Source organism: Montipora foliosa, chromosome 3 (assembly GCF_036669935.1).
Source record: "Montipora foliosa isolate CH-2021 chromosome 3, ASM3666993v2, whole genome shotgun sequence".
Lineage (NCBI taxonomy): Eukaryota > Metazoa > Cnidaria > Anthozoa > Scleractinia > Acroporidae > Montipora > Montipora foliosa.
The window spans coordinates 42,455,202-42,467,830 of NC_090871.1; the positions used below are offsets into that span (position 1 = coordinate 42,455,202).

The 12,629-nt window shown below is 39.7% G+C and overlaps 1 protein-coding gene across 1 annotated transcript; it reads right to left on the minus strand.

Moving 5' to 3' along the window:
• Positions 1-8,169: 8,169 nt before the first annotated feature.
• Positions 8,170-12,429, minus strand: LOC137994856 (uncharacterized). Its single transcript, XM_068840452.1, has 7 exons — positions 12,184-12,429; positions 11,907-12,059; positions 11,329-11,466; positions 10,553-10,877; positions 10,127-10,423; positions 9,810-10,025; positions 8,170-9,612 (listed from the first exon to the last, which is right to left on the minus strand). Exons 5-7 carry the CDS (start codon positions 10,292-10,294, stop codon positions 9,115-9,117), a joined length of 882 nt encoding a protein of 293 aa, XP_068696553.1. The 5' UTR covers positions 10,295-10,423; positions 10,553-10,877; positions 11,329-11,466; positions 11,907-12,059; positions 12,184-12,429; the 3' UTR covers positions 8,170-9,114.
• Between the last annotated feature and the right edge of the window lie 200 nt (positions 12,430-12,629).

Genomic DNA, 12,629 nt, shown 5'->3' on the forward strand with positions numbered 1-12,629 from the left:
TCGACTCGACTTCGGCAAGCAATGTTCTCAACTCGAAATCGTTAAGAAGCCCATCTCCAACAATGCTCTTCAAGTGCTTCTTTGTAGTTTGCACCAGGCGTTCCCACACTCTGGACATATGAGGAGAAGCAGGTGGTTGTAAGACCCACTTGATGTCCTTCTGCTGCAGCTGTCGTTCAATGCTTTCTTCATTCCACTGCGCAATGGACTCCTCCAAAAAAGTTATTTCCTCGATCCGACCAAATCTCTTTAGGCGGTCCTCTCCTACTAATAAACTGTTGAAGAATCATAATAAAATCTTGGTGTCACTTCAAGGTTAACAGCATGAGTTGTAGGGCACGTAAATAAACATCCCCATCTTTTTGCGGTTCCGTGGCCCCACTTAACTGTTAGTGGCCCGAGAAGGTATACGGAGGATGATAAGCTTCCAACCTTGCCCAGAAACTCTGGCCCTCGCCACCAGCGATGCTGACTGGTTAGTCTCTGAGGCTTTAGACCACGTGTAGCTTTATCTGCGGGATTCATTCGTCCTGGACAATGTCTCCATTGATCAGGGGTAGTCACCTCGCGTATTTCAATTACACGGTTGGCAACGCATGTCTGAAAACGCTTGCTGTTATTCTTAATATACTGCAAAGTGGTTTGAGAATCTGTCCAGAATGTGGTGCCGCTAATCTTGTACGTCAGCTCAGCCATTAACACTCTGTACATCTTTACAGACAATGTAGCTGCTTGCAGTTCAAGCGCCGGGATCGAGATCAGCCTCACAGGCGAACTTCTGGACTTTCCAACCAGGAATGAACATTTGATAGCTCCACTTGCATGAACAAATCTAAGGTAAGAGCACATGCCATAACCGTCCTCAGAAGCATCTTAGAACAAATGCAGAGATACATCAAGTACTTCTGTCTGATCAGCAAAATGGCACCGTGGTATCTGAACTTGTGACAAGGCAGCCAACTCATTCTTCCACTTATTCCAGTGGCACTGCAGGTCTTCAAGAATTTCATCATCCCATCCCAGATTCGGTTTCCAAAGTTTCTGTAAGATCTTCTTTGCTTTCAGTACAATTGGGCAGACAAATCCCATAGGGTCATACAGAGCGCCTACTGCTGACAGACTTCCACGCTTTGTTAGTGGCTGGCTAGGCTCAAGAGCCTTGAATAGGAAGACATCCCTTTCTACATGCCACTGGACTCCTTGTGTTCTTTCTACTGGGAGATCGTTGAGATCCAAGTCCAGGTTCGGTCTTGCACGCTTTTCGTCCGGTATCACAGACAGTACATCTCGACTATTGTTCATCCATTTTGTCAGTCTAAATCCGACTTCACCAAGTAAGCTTGTTACATCCACAAATGAATTTGCCTCGTCTACTGTTTTCACTGTCTTGAAGTCGTCTACATAGGAGTCTTTCTTCACAGCATTTACAGGGTCTTCACTGAAGTTTCCTCTGTTATCTTCTGCAGCTCTTTTTAGTATGTATTTGTGCTTTTTAGGTATTAAATGCAGAACTTTCCACGCTGAACAAGCGGAGCTATTACGAAAAGCGAAAGATGTTATCAAAGTGCCTGATCATACCTATGAAAAGAGAGAGAGAGAGAGAGAGAGGGGGAAACAAATGTAGAGTAAGTCTGACAATGGCAACCGACCTTGAGCAATTTTAGTAAGGATGACACTCTCGGGTCGAATACGCTTCCGCATGTGTTGATCAATGCTCAACAAATTTTTGCATACTCACTCTTGCCCCTTTGTTACATTAATTTGGGACCATGTTGATATTCGTGGTATTCCTGGCATTGCATTCTTGTTTTCTAAATTTAGCATTGCTGCATTTTCATGTAGGAGGAGAGTGATGCATATGAAATTGATTGGGATGGCCCTGTCCCATGGGAAGATTTTGATGATCAATCAAGTGTTGCAGTTCCAGAGACAGATAGGCCTTTTTCAGACGAAAGATACGAAGAACTTACTGGTTTGATTGATCCACTGTCCGAAAGCTGTAATTATGGCATAGACATTGTGTTGGAGGTTCTAGCATTCTTGCAAGAAAGGCCAAATTAACTCATTTCACAATCAAGAATTACAAGCAGTGTTTTTCTTGACTTACTCTGCTGAATAAAAGTAGCCCATTGAAGGACACTTTGCTCTGAAACTCAGAAAAAAGCGAACACCTGAAATAGTTCTTGAATATTAATTTTTTGGGGTTGCGAGAAAACACTTCTCACCATCTGCATTGTACCATGAAAACATTTCAAACTTAAGTAGAGGAAAGTCAGATTTTCAAGACTGTGATATATCCATTCGACTGACTATTACTAAGGTATTTTTCATGATCTGTGCACATGTAAGAGTGAAAAGTGGATTGAGGGGGAAATGGTAGTGTGGGAATGTGGCTCATTGTGTACACAAAGAGGCAACACAAGATTCATACATGGAATAAAGCACATTCCCACTCAATACGAGCAAAAGTACATGTATTCGTGTAATCTTGTCACCCTTTACAATCTTTATGTTAATTAGAATGAAAAAATTAATTAGTCTTGCATAACAGTTTCTTCTTTTATATACCTTAACAATGCCACCCATATGACCTGTCTATGGATGATTTAACCTTTATTGTTAAGCATTTTGCCCTGGATCCAGTTTTGTCATTGACACTCAGCGGGGATGACAATCTTGCCATAGTGGCCAGCTGAAAGGAGCCATCACAGTCAAAATAGTCAGATTTCTGCACAAAATTTTATTTGGTAGATAAATTTGTCAGGGCAGAAGTTTGGAAATTTAATTTTCAAATAAAAGTTCAAACATCATAGCATTACTTTAATGGTAACGAAGCTATAACCTTAACATCCTTGTACTCAGGTTCTTTTAGACGTTCCAAAATGGCAGTTTGGAGAAGCCCCCTGCAAACAACAGATAACTTGTCCATAAATAAAAGCATAAAAAAGCAATCCAAACTGTTATAATCCTGTAATTTTGGACGCACATGACCTCCTATCTGGAAGGGCCTTCTCCTATTTCCTACAGTATAAGGAATGTCATGAAAAACACATCTCAAATGGAATGTCAACATACGTGCACATGTCACCCTCTCTGTGTTACAGTAGTCCAAAATAACAGGGGATGACAAAACAACTAAATTTTGAACCATGGTTGAGTACCAGTACAGTCTTATGGTACATTAAAATTTGGACTTCCATCCATCATTGCCATTTTTAGGCAGGTTTGAAATGCCTCAAAATTCTCAAAGTGCTGTGGTGGATACAAAAGTGGCATCATCGATTGCATCAAAAGTGACTGAGATACCTCCTGTCGAGGGCATAACACAAGCACCTGTCGTAGCTCTCTGAAGAGGAAACAAACGATGAACACAATCAAAAAACTTTGACCAATGATGTCAATGGATAATCAACCAGTAATGACTGATCACAGACAAACTGTTTACAAAGGTAATCTCTCATTGACTTCACATTAAGTATTTGCGCAACTCTGTCGGTCGATCAACTAAAGAATGATAAGTAACTGATCAGTTTAATATTACCCATCAATTACAATCATACATACAATCCGGGTCAAAACACTTCGGGACACTTGTCAAATTTTGGGCGAAAAGTAGAGAATTTACTGTACATGCTTTCATCATCATATGAGCACGGTTTGTTCTTCTTTCGCTGCCTTTTTTGCGCCCCCTTCCCCCCAGACAATGTTGAAACATGCTAACGAAAATCAACATTGTAATGGGGGGAGGAGGAAAAGCACGAATTGTCCCGACAGTTTTGACCTGGATTGTCTGAGAAAAGAATTTCTTGATAATTGGTCTCAAGCCTGGTCAGGTTCATTGAATCTCATTAGAGAATTATCTCTGACAGTAAAACAATATATTGCACCGGTGTAGAGGTAGTGTGAGCAAGGATTGTCAAAACGGTGGGTTGCGTTACCGTGAGCAGTCAACAGTTCTCGGCTAAATAAATGAAAGATATTTAGGTTTAGAAATGACTTTTAAAAAAGATGCTGCAAAAAACATAATAACCCTTTCTTTTCTATTCATACAAGCGCTTTTTGGCTTCAAACGATCACCGGGTGGGTATTTTTCAACATTTCTCACCCTAAAAACAGCAAAAGATCAAATTAGATGTTAGCTTATTCTTTTCAAATAGCCGAGAAATGTTGAAAAAGGCATTAAGCGTTTTCTTGTTTAGAAACGAACGCCAATTAAAGATCAACGAAAGTGTGTATAACACAACACGCCATATATTCTGGTAGCTACATCAAAGGCACAACCAGAAAATGTGCTTTTAGGAGTGAGAAATGTGAGTGAGAACTGTTGCTGTTGTCAACAACAGCTTGGGTCACGCAACAGACAATGCGGTTTTGTATGACACTGATTGAGTGTCAGCAAGATGACACGCAGAAATTTGGCGAAGCAAAATCTACAGAGACGTGAATGTGACTCTTTCCTTTGAACTATTCTATTGTCTACGCGATTTGCTGTCCTTCAACTTGTGAGCAATCGAACTCTGCTTAGCAAAGTCAAATGATTCTGCAGCTCGAAAAAGCGGCCGCTAACTGCGCGGAGTCTAATAACGAGTCTCCTGAAAATGTTCTTCGCTGGTTCCATAAAACAGACTTTACTACAATAACACAATTTTTAACGCAGTGTTACAAATTGTTTACTATTTTGAGGACATATGTGATACGGTTTCCAGTTTTATTCGATGAAACTCAGTTTCAAACAATCCGGGTCAAAACACTTCGGGACACTTGTCAAATTTTGGGCGAAAAGTAGAGAATTTACTGTACATGCTTTCATCGTTATATGAGCACGGTTTGTTCTTCTTTCGCTGCCTTTTTTGCGCCCCCCTTCCCCCCAGACAATGTTGAAACATGCCAGTGATCGATGAACAGATCTTGATTTTGGAGACCATGAAAAATCAACATTGTAATGGGGGGAGGGGGAAAAGCACGAATTGTCCCGACAGTTTTGACCAGGATTGTAGGTGCATTCATGTACATCTCTGGGATAAAATAAATTTGCATACCATCGCACTCACTTTCATTGATGAAGCGAATAACCATGTCTTTCATATCTTTGTGATCATCACCATCAGGAAAGGTCAATACTTCGTTCACTTCATTCCTTGTTTTGCATCTACATGTAGGATAAAAATAAAAGCCATTACTAATTACAAAGATATTATGCTTACCTAGAGAATCTGCTATCATGACAAGGGTCCAACATGTTTGAAATGGTTTTTAATGGGCCTAACCCCAAGAAATATTTTTGTGGCGGCAGATTCCTTTGCAGTAATTTTATCATCATAAACATGGGGTCATCTGCTTTATTTTTGAGTCATGAGCATGTAAAACCAAAAGAAGCAGCACTCTTTCACAGTGGCTTCCATTGATATGACATGTCATCAATAAAACAAATCTTTTTATTAAGGCACTAAGAGGTCTTACAAAAAGATACATGTATCTGGTTTTTGAAGCAAGAAAGAGTGCTTCTGTCAATCTAGAATAAGTACTCACGTCCTTGCAACTATAGGAAACCACCTTAAGCCAGGTGCTTGGTTAAAGCCATTTTACAGCACAGGTTATAATCTACCGTAAGAGTTGTGGTGCACCCACTGACTGATAGCTGGTTAATACGGTTTTTGTCCTCAGAGTCAGCCATAAGTACCTGGAAATCAGATTGCAAGGTATTCACTCACTGACCCCCCCCCCCCCCCGACCAAGCAATGGTCTTTAATAAAATACACGTTTGACATTTTGCAAAGAAGCAACCATCAGCGGGTGAAAGTTGCAGCAGACTTTCATAATTTTATTAATTATTACTGTAACTGTCTGGGCTTTAATCCAGAAAATAAAAAGTGGGTAAGTAATAACTAAAAGCACGTATAAAAGGCTATACAAACTACTGTACTGGGAATACCTTCCTGATGTAATCAGCCACTAAGGTATCTTGAATGTCTGAGATGTTGGCATATGATATCGCTTTGGAAATATCTTGGTTTATCAGATACCAATAGCACACCGGTGAAAGTCTTGGGAAACCAATCTCACAGTGAGCTATAATCAACCGCCCTACACATTTCATAAGCCCAGAAAAGGCTATTCTGGCATTGTACACTGGAACCAATCGAGTGGGTGGGTCTTCAAACAGTTGGCAAAACCCAGAGCCATTGTCCACATCTGCAAGCTTTGCAAACACTTGATAAAAAACTTCCCTCCTAGATCCTTATAAATTTATCATACCCTTGTGCTCATCTTCAGCTTGTATATGAAGCAGACTTATAAAAGGTGTACCATCATCATTATCATCATCATCAATATTGTCAGGAGCATAATTATTGACAGCTAAAATATCAAAACATGGTAAAATTCATATGATTAAAGGATCCCTCACAACCATAATACCTTGCGCGCGCGAAATGTGAAATCCTCCATTTTCTCTGCCATCTGTTATCGGACATTTCGGAAAGTGAAAAGAAATCCTCGTTCACCCTTGTACATCTGCCTCACTTAGGTCTTAAACTTCCTCAAACGCGTTCTAAAATTATCAGTCCTTATACTTGACTAGTTATTTTCTCATTTTTCTCCTGTTTGGAGGCAAATTTGTCGGTTAAACTGGAGGTCTTCGATGGCCTTTCATGTTCCTCAGCGCGGACGACCACAGGCAACTGAAGGAACAAAGAGAATTATCCTTCGAGAGTCAACTTTTCGCCTATGGAATGAAAGGAAAGAAAGGTTAAATATCAAGGGGCTAAGTAACAGCCAATTTGCTGAGATTTTGCTTCATCAAAACATCGAGGAGCTTCGTGCTAGGAGCAGTTCCTGTCAAGAATTATCGCCAGCTGAAACCTCTATCGACAACGGACCCAGCTCAAGTAAGGTTTCAGTTCTGTTCATCTATTTCTCTTCAAGGCCAGTGTAGATTCGTTTTGGTTTTTCAAACCGTGTTATATATATCTAAATCCAGTAAGCAAGAAGTGTTTTCCACTTTTTAGCATGGAGTTTGATTTTTGGTCGGCTCATTCTAATGATGTTCTGTCTAGGTAGACGTGAGCTCTTCCAATCTACCCCTTTGGGTAAAAGAGCAAGGATCGAAACTGACGTGTCTCCTGTGCTTCCAGGCAGAAATGACGAGGACACAAATACACTGTGAGTGCACACGTTTTACATCAGTTTCACTGGACGTTTAGGTTTATACTAATGGGAGGCGGGATGAATGCATGCAAATGGACATATCATCATATTATTATATGGCAACAGTGTTTCCAGTGCATGTCTAGATGTTTAATTATCAGATCACAAGAATGAAATTGGAATCACCAAAGTGTACCATGAAATACCGTAAACTTCATTTAGACATTTGGACTTGCAGAGTAGCAATTGCTGCTAGTTGAAACAGTAACAAGATGTTTTATGTACCTACCATGAGAAATTTTCACTCCTAGGTTTTATTGAAGAATTATCTTTACAAATATTTCATAATTTATTCGTTTATGTTTTGTAATCTTTCTTTCTTCTATATATTGAAATTTTGGAATTTATAACTTTTGATTGGGGCACTCCTGGTAGTGGAAAGGTTGATAAATGATTGTCTCGTTTGTTTTCACTCTAGGCACACAAGTAAACTGGAGAACTTTAACTCCATGCTCCTGAAATATGCTTCGAAATGAATTACATTTTCGTAAGTATCAACCATTTTTACTGCAATTAGATTTCTCTTTTTTCATGATTGTTTACTTTTGATTGTTTAATTTCTTCAAGTTGATACCAGTTTAATAGATGTGTTTCAACATAATCAAAACCAATTGTTCTTTCTACTCAAAGTCCATCTGGCAGTCTAGGGCTCTAATCTAATAAGAAATCCAAACAAAAAACCCAGGTGACTGTTTTTTGGCAACAAACATTCTTGCTCAAGTTTGCATACATTTTGACACAATGATATACATGTAGTCATCTGATTACTGCTTATTTTACTGGCTAGGCACATATAGAGCCCACAGCACAGGGCCATGGTCTCAATAATCTTGAGGCTAATTTGACCTAATACAAAAAAGAAATTGTCATACAATACTTTATTTATTAACCTATTAATTAGAGAATTAATGAGTTTAATTATTTTTAGATATGAAGTGTTCACTGGAAGGTGTTTGTTGGCTGTGCTGGATCACAACTTCCATCTTTTCCGGAAGACAATTGATGGGAAATTCCAAAAATTGTACTCAAAGCGGTCTGGAAACTGGAGAGCGGAAGCGGTGAAAGAGGACAAGACCTATAGCTACTGGCCAGCACTAATTGCAGAAATATTGTCTAAGAGAGCCGAGGACCGGGAAACTGCAGCAAGACATGTGACTGTCTCTCCAACAGATCCACAGCATCTTGCCCCAACCATAGCTATGAAGTCACCCGCTACTGGATATTTGGTTGCTGCAAGATTGTCAAGGTTCAAACAGCAGACATCACAGAAATCTGAGTAAACCCATGCGATGACAAAAGCCCACTTTACAGTTGTGTGCTCAGTTACCTGGCCTTCGAATGCAAGTCAGGCTGGAGTTGACCTTGCTCTGATACAGACCTTTCTGCTTTTTCGTTCAAGTGCCAGCAAATTAGCATAAAAACTTGATTAACACAACAGGGCAGGTCACTGAGCAGACAACTGTAAAATGGTCTATTCTAATGTTCAAGAACTCAGAGGATGATTTCATCATTGCTTTATGAACTTTTGAAAATTATTTCAAGTAGTTAAAAAATGGTTGAGAAATTTTCTAAAACAGGCATGTTTTTCGTACTACGATGTGTAAACAGTAACTGTAATTAATTGTTCTTGTTCTTGAAGTTATGGTCATAAGCTTATAAATAATGCAACATAGTTGGCCTTTGCCTGCATGTAACAACCCTCATTCATAAACTTGGGCAAGAGAAAGGGGAAAATCTGTTCTTTTCACAAACCAACAGTTTTAAAAAAAATGCCACCAGACATTTGAACGTCAACAACAGGAATAACAGTTACTTCTAGCTTACAAGTGTGTTAGTCTTTGCACAAAACTTTGCAAAATTACAACAGTTCATTATGAACAATAAATAAAAAAACTGCTTATTCAGCAACTAAGATTGTCTGTATCCCATATAAATGCCATCTGGAGCAGGATAGAATCTCCTTATTGTGAGAACAACACATGAAGGCAAAACTCGTTGGTTTCCCTTTCCCAGTTTCCCATATTTCCATAAACAGTATTGTCTGTAGGCTGCCTTTCTAAAGGAATTGGTAGAATAATCAGGTTCCTCAGCCAGTATGTCAAACCTTGCCCGGATAGCTAAGGTCAGTACTTCCCGGTCAAGGCAGATGTTTTGATACATAGCGTACGAAGTGACACAAGTTCTCTTTCTACAACAAACATTCTCCATATCTAAAGGCATTGGTCTACAAACTGAGCAATCGCACCATTCAGGAACATCATCGCGATCAGGATTGTGATCAGGTTCAGCAGAGTCGCTTATTTCTGCTCGAATGTTCTTTGCATAATCCAGACTGCCTCTACCTTGGCTGAGAAGTCTGAGAAGAATTTGGTCTTTTTCATCCGTGGCCAGAGTTTTTATAAAGTCCTGATGAAAAGAATGATAAAGTCAACTTGAAAGACCATAGCACGCTTTCATTGCAAAAAAAATGTAGAGGTGTTTTGAAAGGAATTTGATTTAATTGGCGAGTTCACATGTGAATATGTGTGATTGATTCATTGGGAAGTGTGACAAAACACCGAACACAACGATTGCGTAGTCATATATTTTAGAATTAAACTTACTTGTATTTCCCTTTCTGCGGTAGCCACTTGCTCTTGATGACGAGAAAAAGCACTGGGGTTTCTATTCACTACAACCTCGACTGTCTTGTTCTTGCACGCCGTTCTCTTAGTTCCACACATGCAACTGCTGGAGCATTTCATCGACGCATTTTTACATGGACAGCCAGGAGTTTTAGCCGTCTTTTTACGGCTACACGAATTCTTACAGGAACAAGTCTGTGACAGGAAAAAAATATTTGCTGTTGTAAATCTATGATTTTCAAGAAAATGATTTCTGGTGTTACACGTTCACGTGGAAAATGTAGTTCTGAGCTTACCTCTCGATTCACGTTCGCCAAAGGCAAAGGGACAAAGTGAGATGTTAATGCGACCGATTCCTCGTTTCTTCGGCTGTGTGGTGCCACAGGCGATCCGTATACATTTACGTGTGTTGATGACCCTTCAGTATCGACATTCACGCTTGTTTCATGGTCCATTTCTTCCATTTTAACGCAGTCGTCGCCGATCTCTTGACCTTTACTTCACGTCACGCCGTTTGTGAGTCCCGCTGCCGGCTTCAAAACAATAACAGAGGCGCGCAAGGTATTGTGGTTGGAAGGGATCCTTCAAAGGGCCTATGGAGTAAAAAAAAAATTTGCGTATATTTGAAGCTTGTGGTGTCTCGATTATGAAATAACAAACGAAATTGGACAAAACGTATTAAAACCGCATTTTTTCTCCCTCCCAATAACCTCAAAATTCACCAGAACGGGTCTTTGCTCCTGACAACACTGATGACATAGCAAATGCCTCGAAGAGCTGTTCCTTCTCACATCTCCTTGTAAGCGGCCACTATTTGTTCACTCGGTTCTCTTGTTTAGTTGGATTTCTTCTTAGAAATGTCGGACAGAGACGAAGTTATGTCCTATCAGATTCCGTGTTGAATGAAAACTCGTCTGATGAAAGCTCTTTGGACAAAATGCAAGTTGTTGGCATTGTCCAACCTTACACAGGTGAGCCATAGCCCAAACAAGTGATGAGGACAAAAATGACAAAGAAGATAAAGATGGTCTCACCCCTGCAGTTCTGCTGGCAAGATTTGAAGACAAAGTTACAGTTAATGACTTATTATTACCGGCTGCAGCAGCCTTGAAACGTCTGGATGTTATTTTTGCTTTGTTCTCAAACATTTGCTTCAAAGAATTTGTTTATGTTGTAGGTACACGTGTGGAGAATGTGTGAAAGAAAATTTATTGGGCGCTTTGGAGTATCGATGCTGTATGGAAATTGCCCAGGTCCGCAAAAAACTGACTTTCCATGGAAGTATAGAGCATTTGAAGTGCATCACAAAACACAGCGACTTTTCAACAATGACCAACGAAACGGTGCTTCTTCAAGTCGGGCCATTGTTGAGAGTCAAAAATGGAAAAGGTTATCACCATCGAGATGGGCAAACTGAGAGGCTGTTTTAGCACAAACATTTGAACAAAAGCACGTGAAATAAAGGTATCAGGAAAATTTGTCAAGGCTTCACACTTACCAATATTTGGAGACTGTTGTTATCCCTCAAATGTGTGCAACCAGAAGAAATAGTGCTCATATTCACTATGCTTTGCGATTTGTTTTGCTAGGTTTTCTGCTTACAGATGGGCTCGCACAATACAAGACCTCTCCCAGCCTGTGTGTATCACATATTAAGACAAACATTTTATACTGAAATGAGAAGGGGCTACCAATACAAACCAAGTAAAAAAACCATGACCCACAAGTGACAACAAAATATGAATGTCTGTAACGGTAGAACCCAAATAAAAATGGCATCTCTGTCACCTGAATAATACAGACACAAGTATAATAAATAACTAACTAAATAAATAAATAAATAAATGTAGGTGTATTCCAAGATTCAACTAAACAATTTATTATAATAATTGTGGGAGTTGTCAGCATAGCTTGGGCAGGAAAGATTGCATGATGAACCAAAGGAGCGTCTGCAAAGGAGGCTATTATCAGCATAGTGACATGACAATGCAGTGGACTAACCACTGTCACCCAGGGGACCCCTGTTGTAATTTTAACAATTAAATGATTATATCAACTGCAAAAAAGGTCCTTAACCAAGAGAAGCAAACCCTTTTAAGATGCCAGTGATTTAGGGTCGAATGGAATCCTCAAGACAACTTGTTTGGGCATCAGCTGAGAGTTTTTTTTTGTCATTCACTAGCCGCACACTGGTGAGAAGATTGTTCAACTTGCCATATGCCTTCATTCCTAAGGAACGACAACAGGAATAGAGACCCATGTGAAAACGATAAGCGGCAGCAAAACAAACGTAACAATCTTTACTACATAAGTGGTTGGTTTAATATTCCAAAAATGCATCTGGGGATTGTACCTTGGAAATAATATTTTGAGTACAGTCAACTAATGTATTTCACGTGAGGGATGTGCCAGGATGTGGGAGAGTGGATGGAAACCAGTATTGATAGAATGTATGTGATGTATCGAGAGTAACTAGACATCACGTCTTCTGTACACATTCGACACACTTAATTGAATTAATAGAACTGTAAAAAAAGTTGTTCTTAAAAAATGAAACGGTAAAAATTCACGGGAATCCGAAATATATTTCCATCTACGATCCTCGTCAGTCGTCTGCCATTTTAAAAATAAAAATACTTATATCGTTCATGTAAGAGGCATTGGAATGGTCCACGCTTTCTCAGACCTCATGTACGTCATCACGAGACTTCTCATCTCGGTAGAACAACTCATCAATGCATGACTACAGCACGCGGAATCTGGAAATTGTTCCATTCGCTTTTAGAGTTCATCAATGAG

Bases quoted from the DNA above. Each gene is read 5' to 3' on its own strand.
- LOC137994856 (XM_068840452.1), bottom strand. From the start codon at position 10,294: ATGGAAGAAATGGACCATGAAACAAGCGTGAATGTCGATACTGAAGGG. The intron at 10,026-10,126 runs GTAAGCTCAGAA...TTCCTGTCACAG, and splicing joins TGGCGAACGTGAATCGAGAG to ACTTGTTCCTGTAAGAATTC. The intron at 9,613-9,809 runs GTAAGTTTAATT...TCTTTTCATCAG, and splicing joins CCGCAGAAAGGGAAATACAA to GACTTTATAAAAACTCTGGC.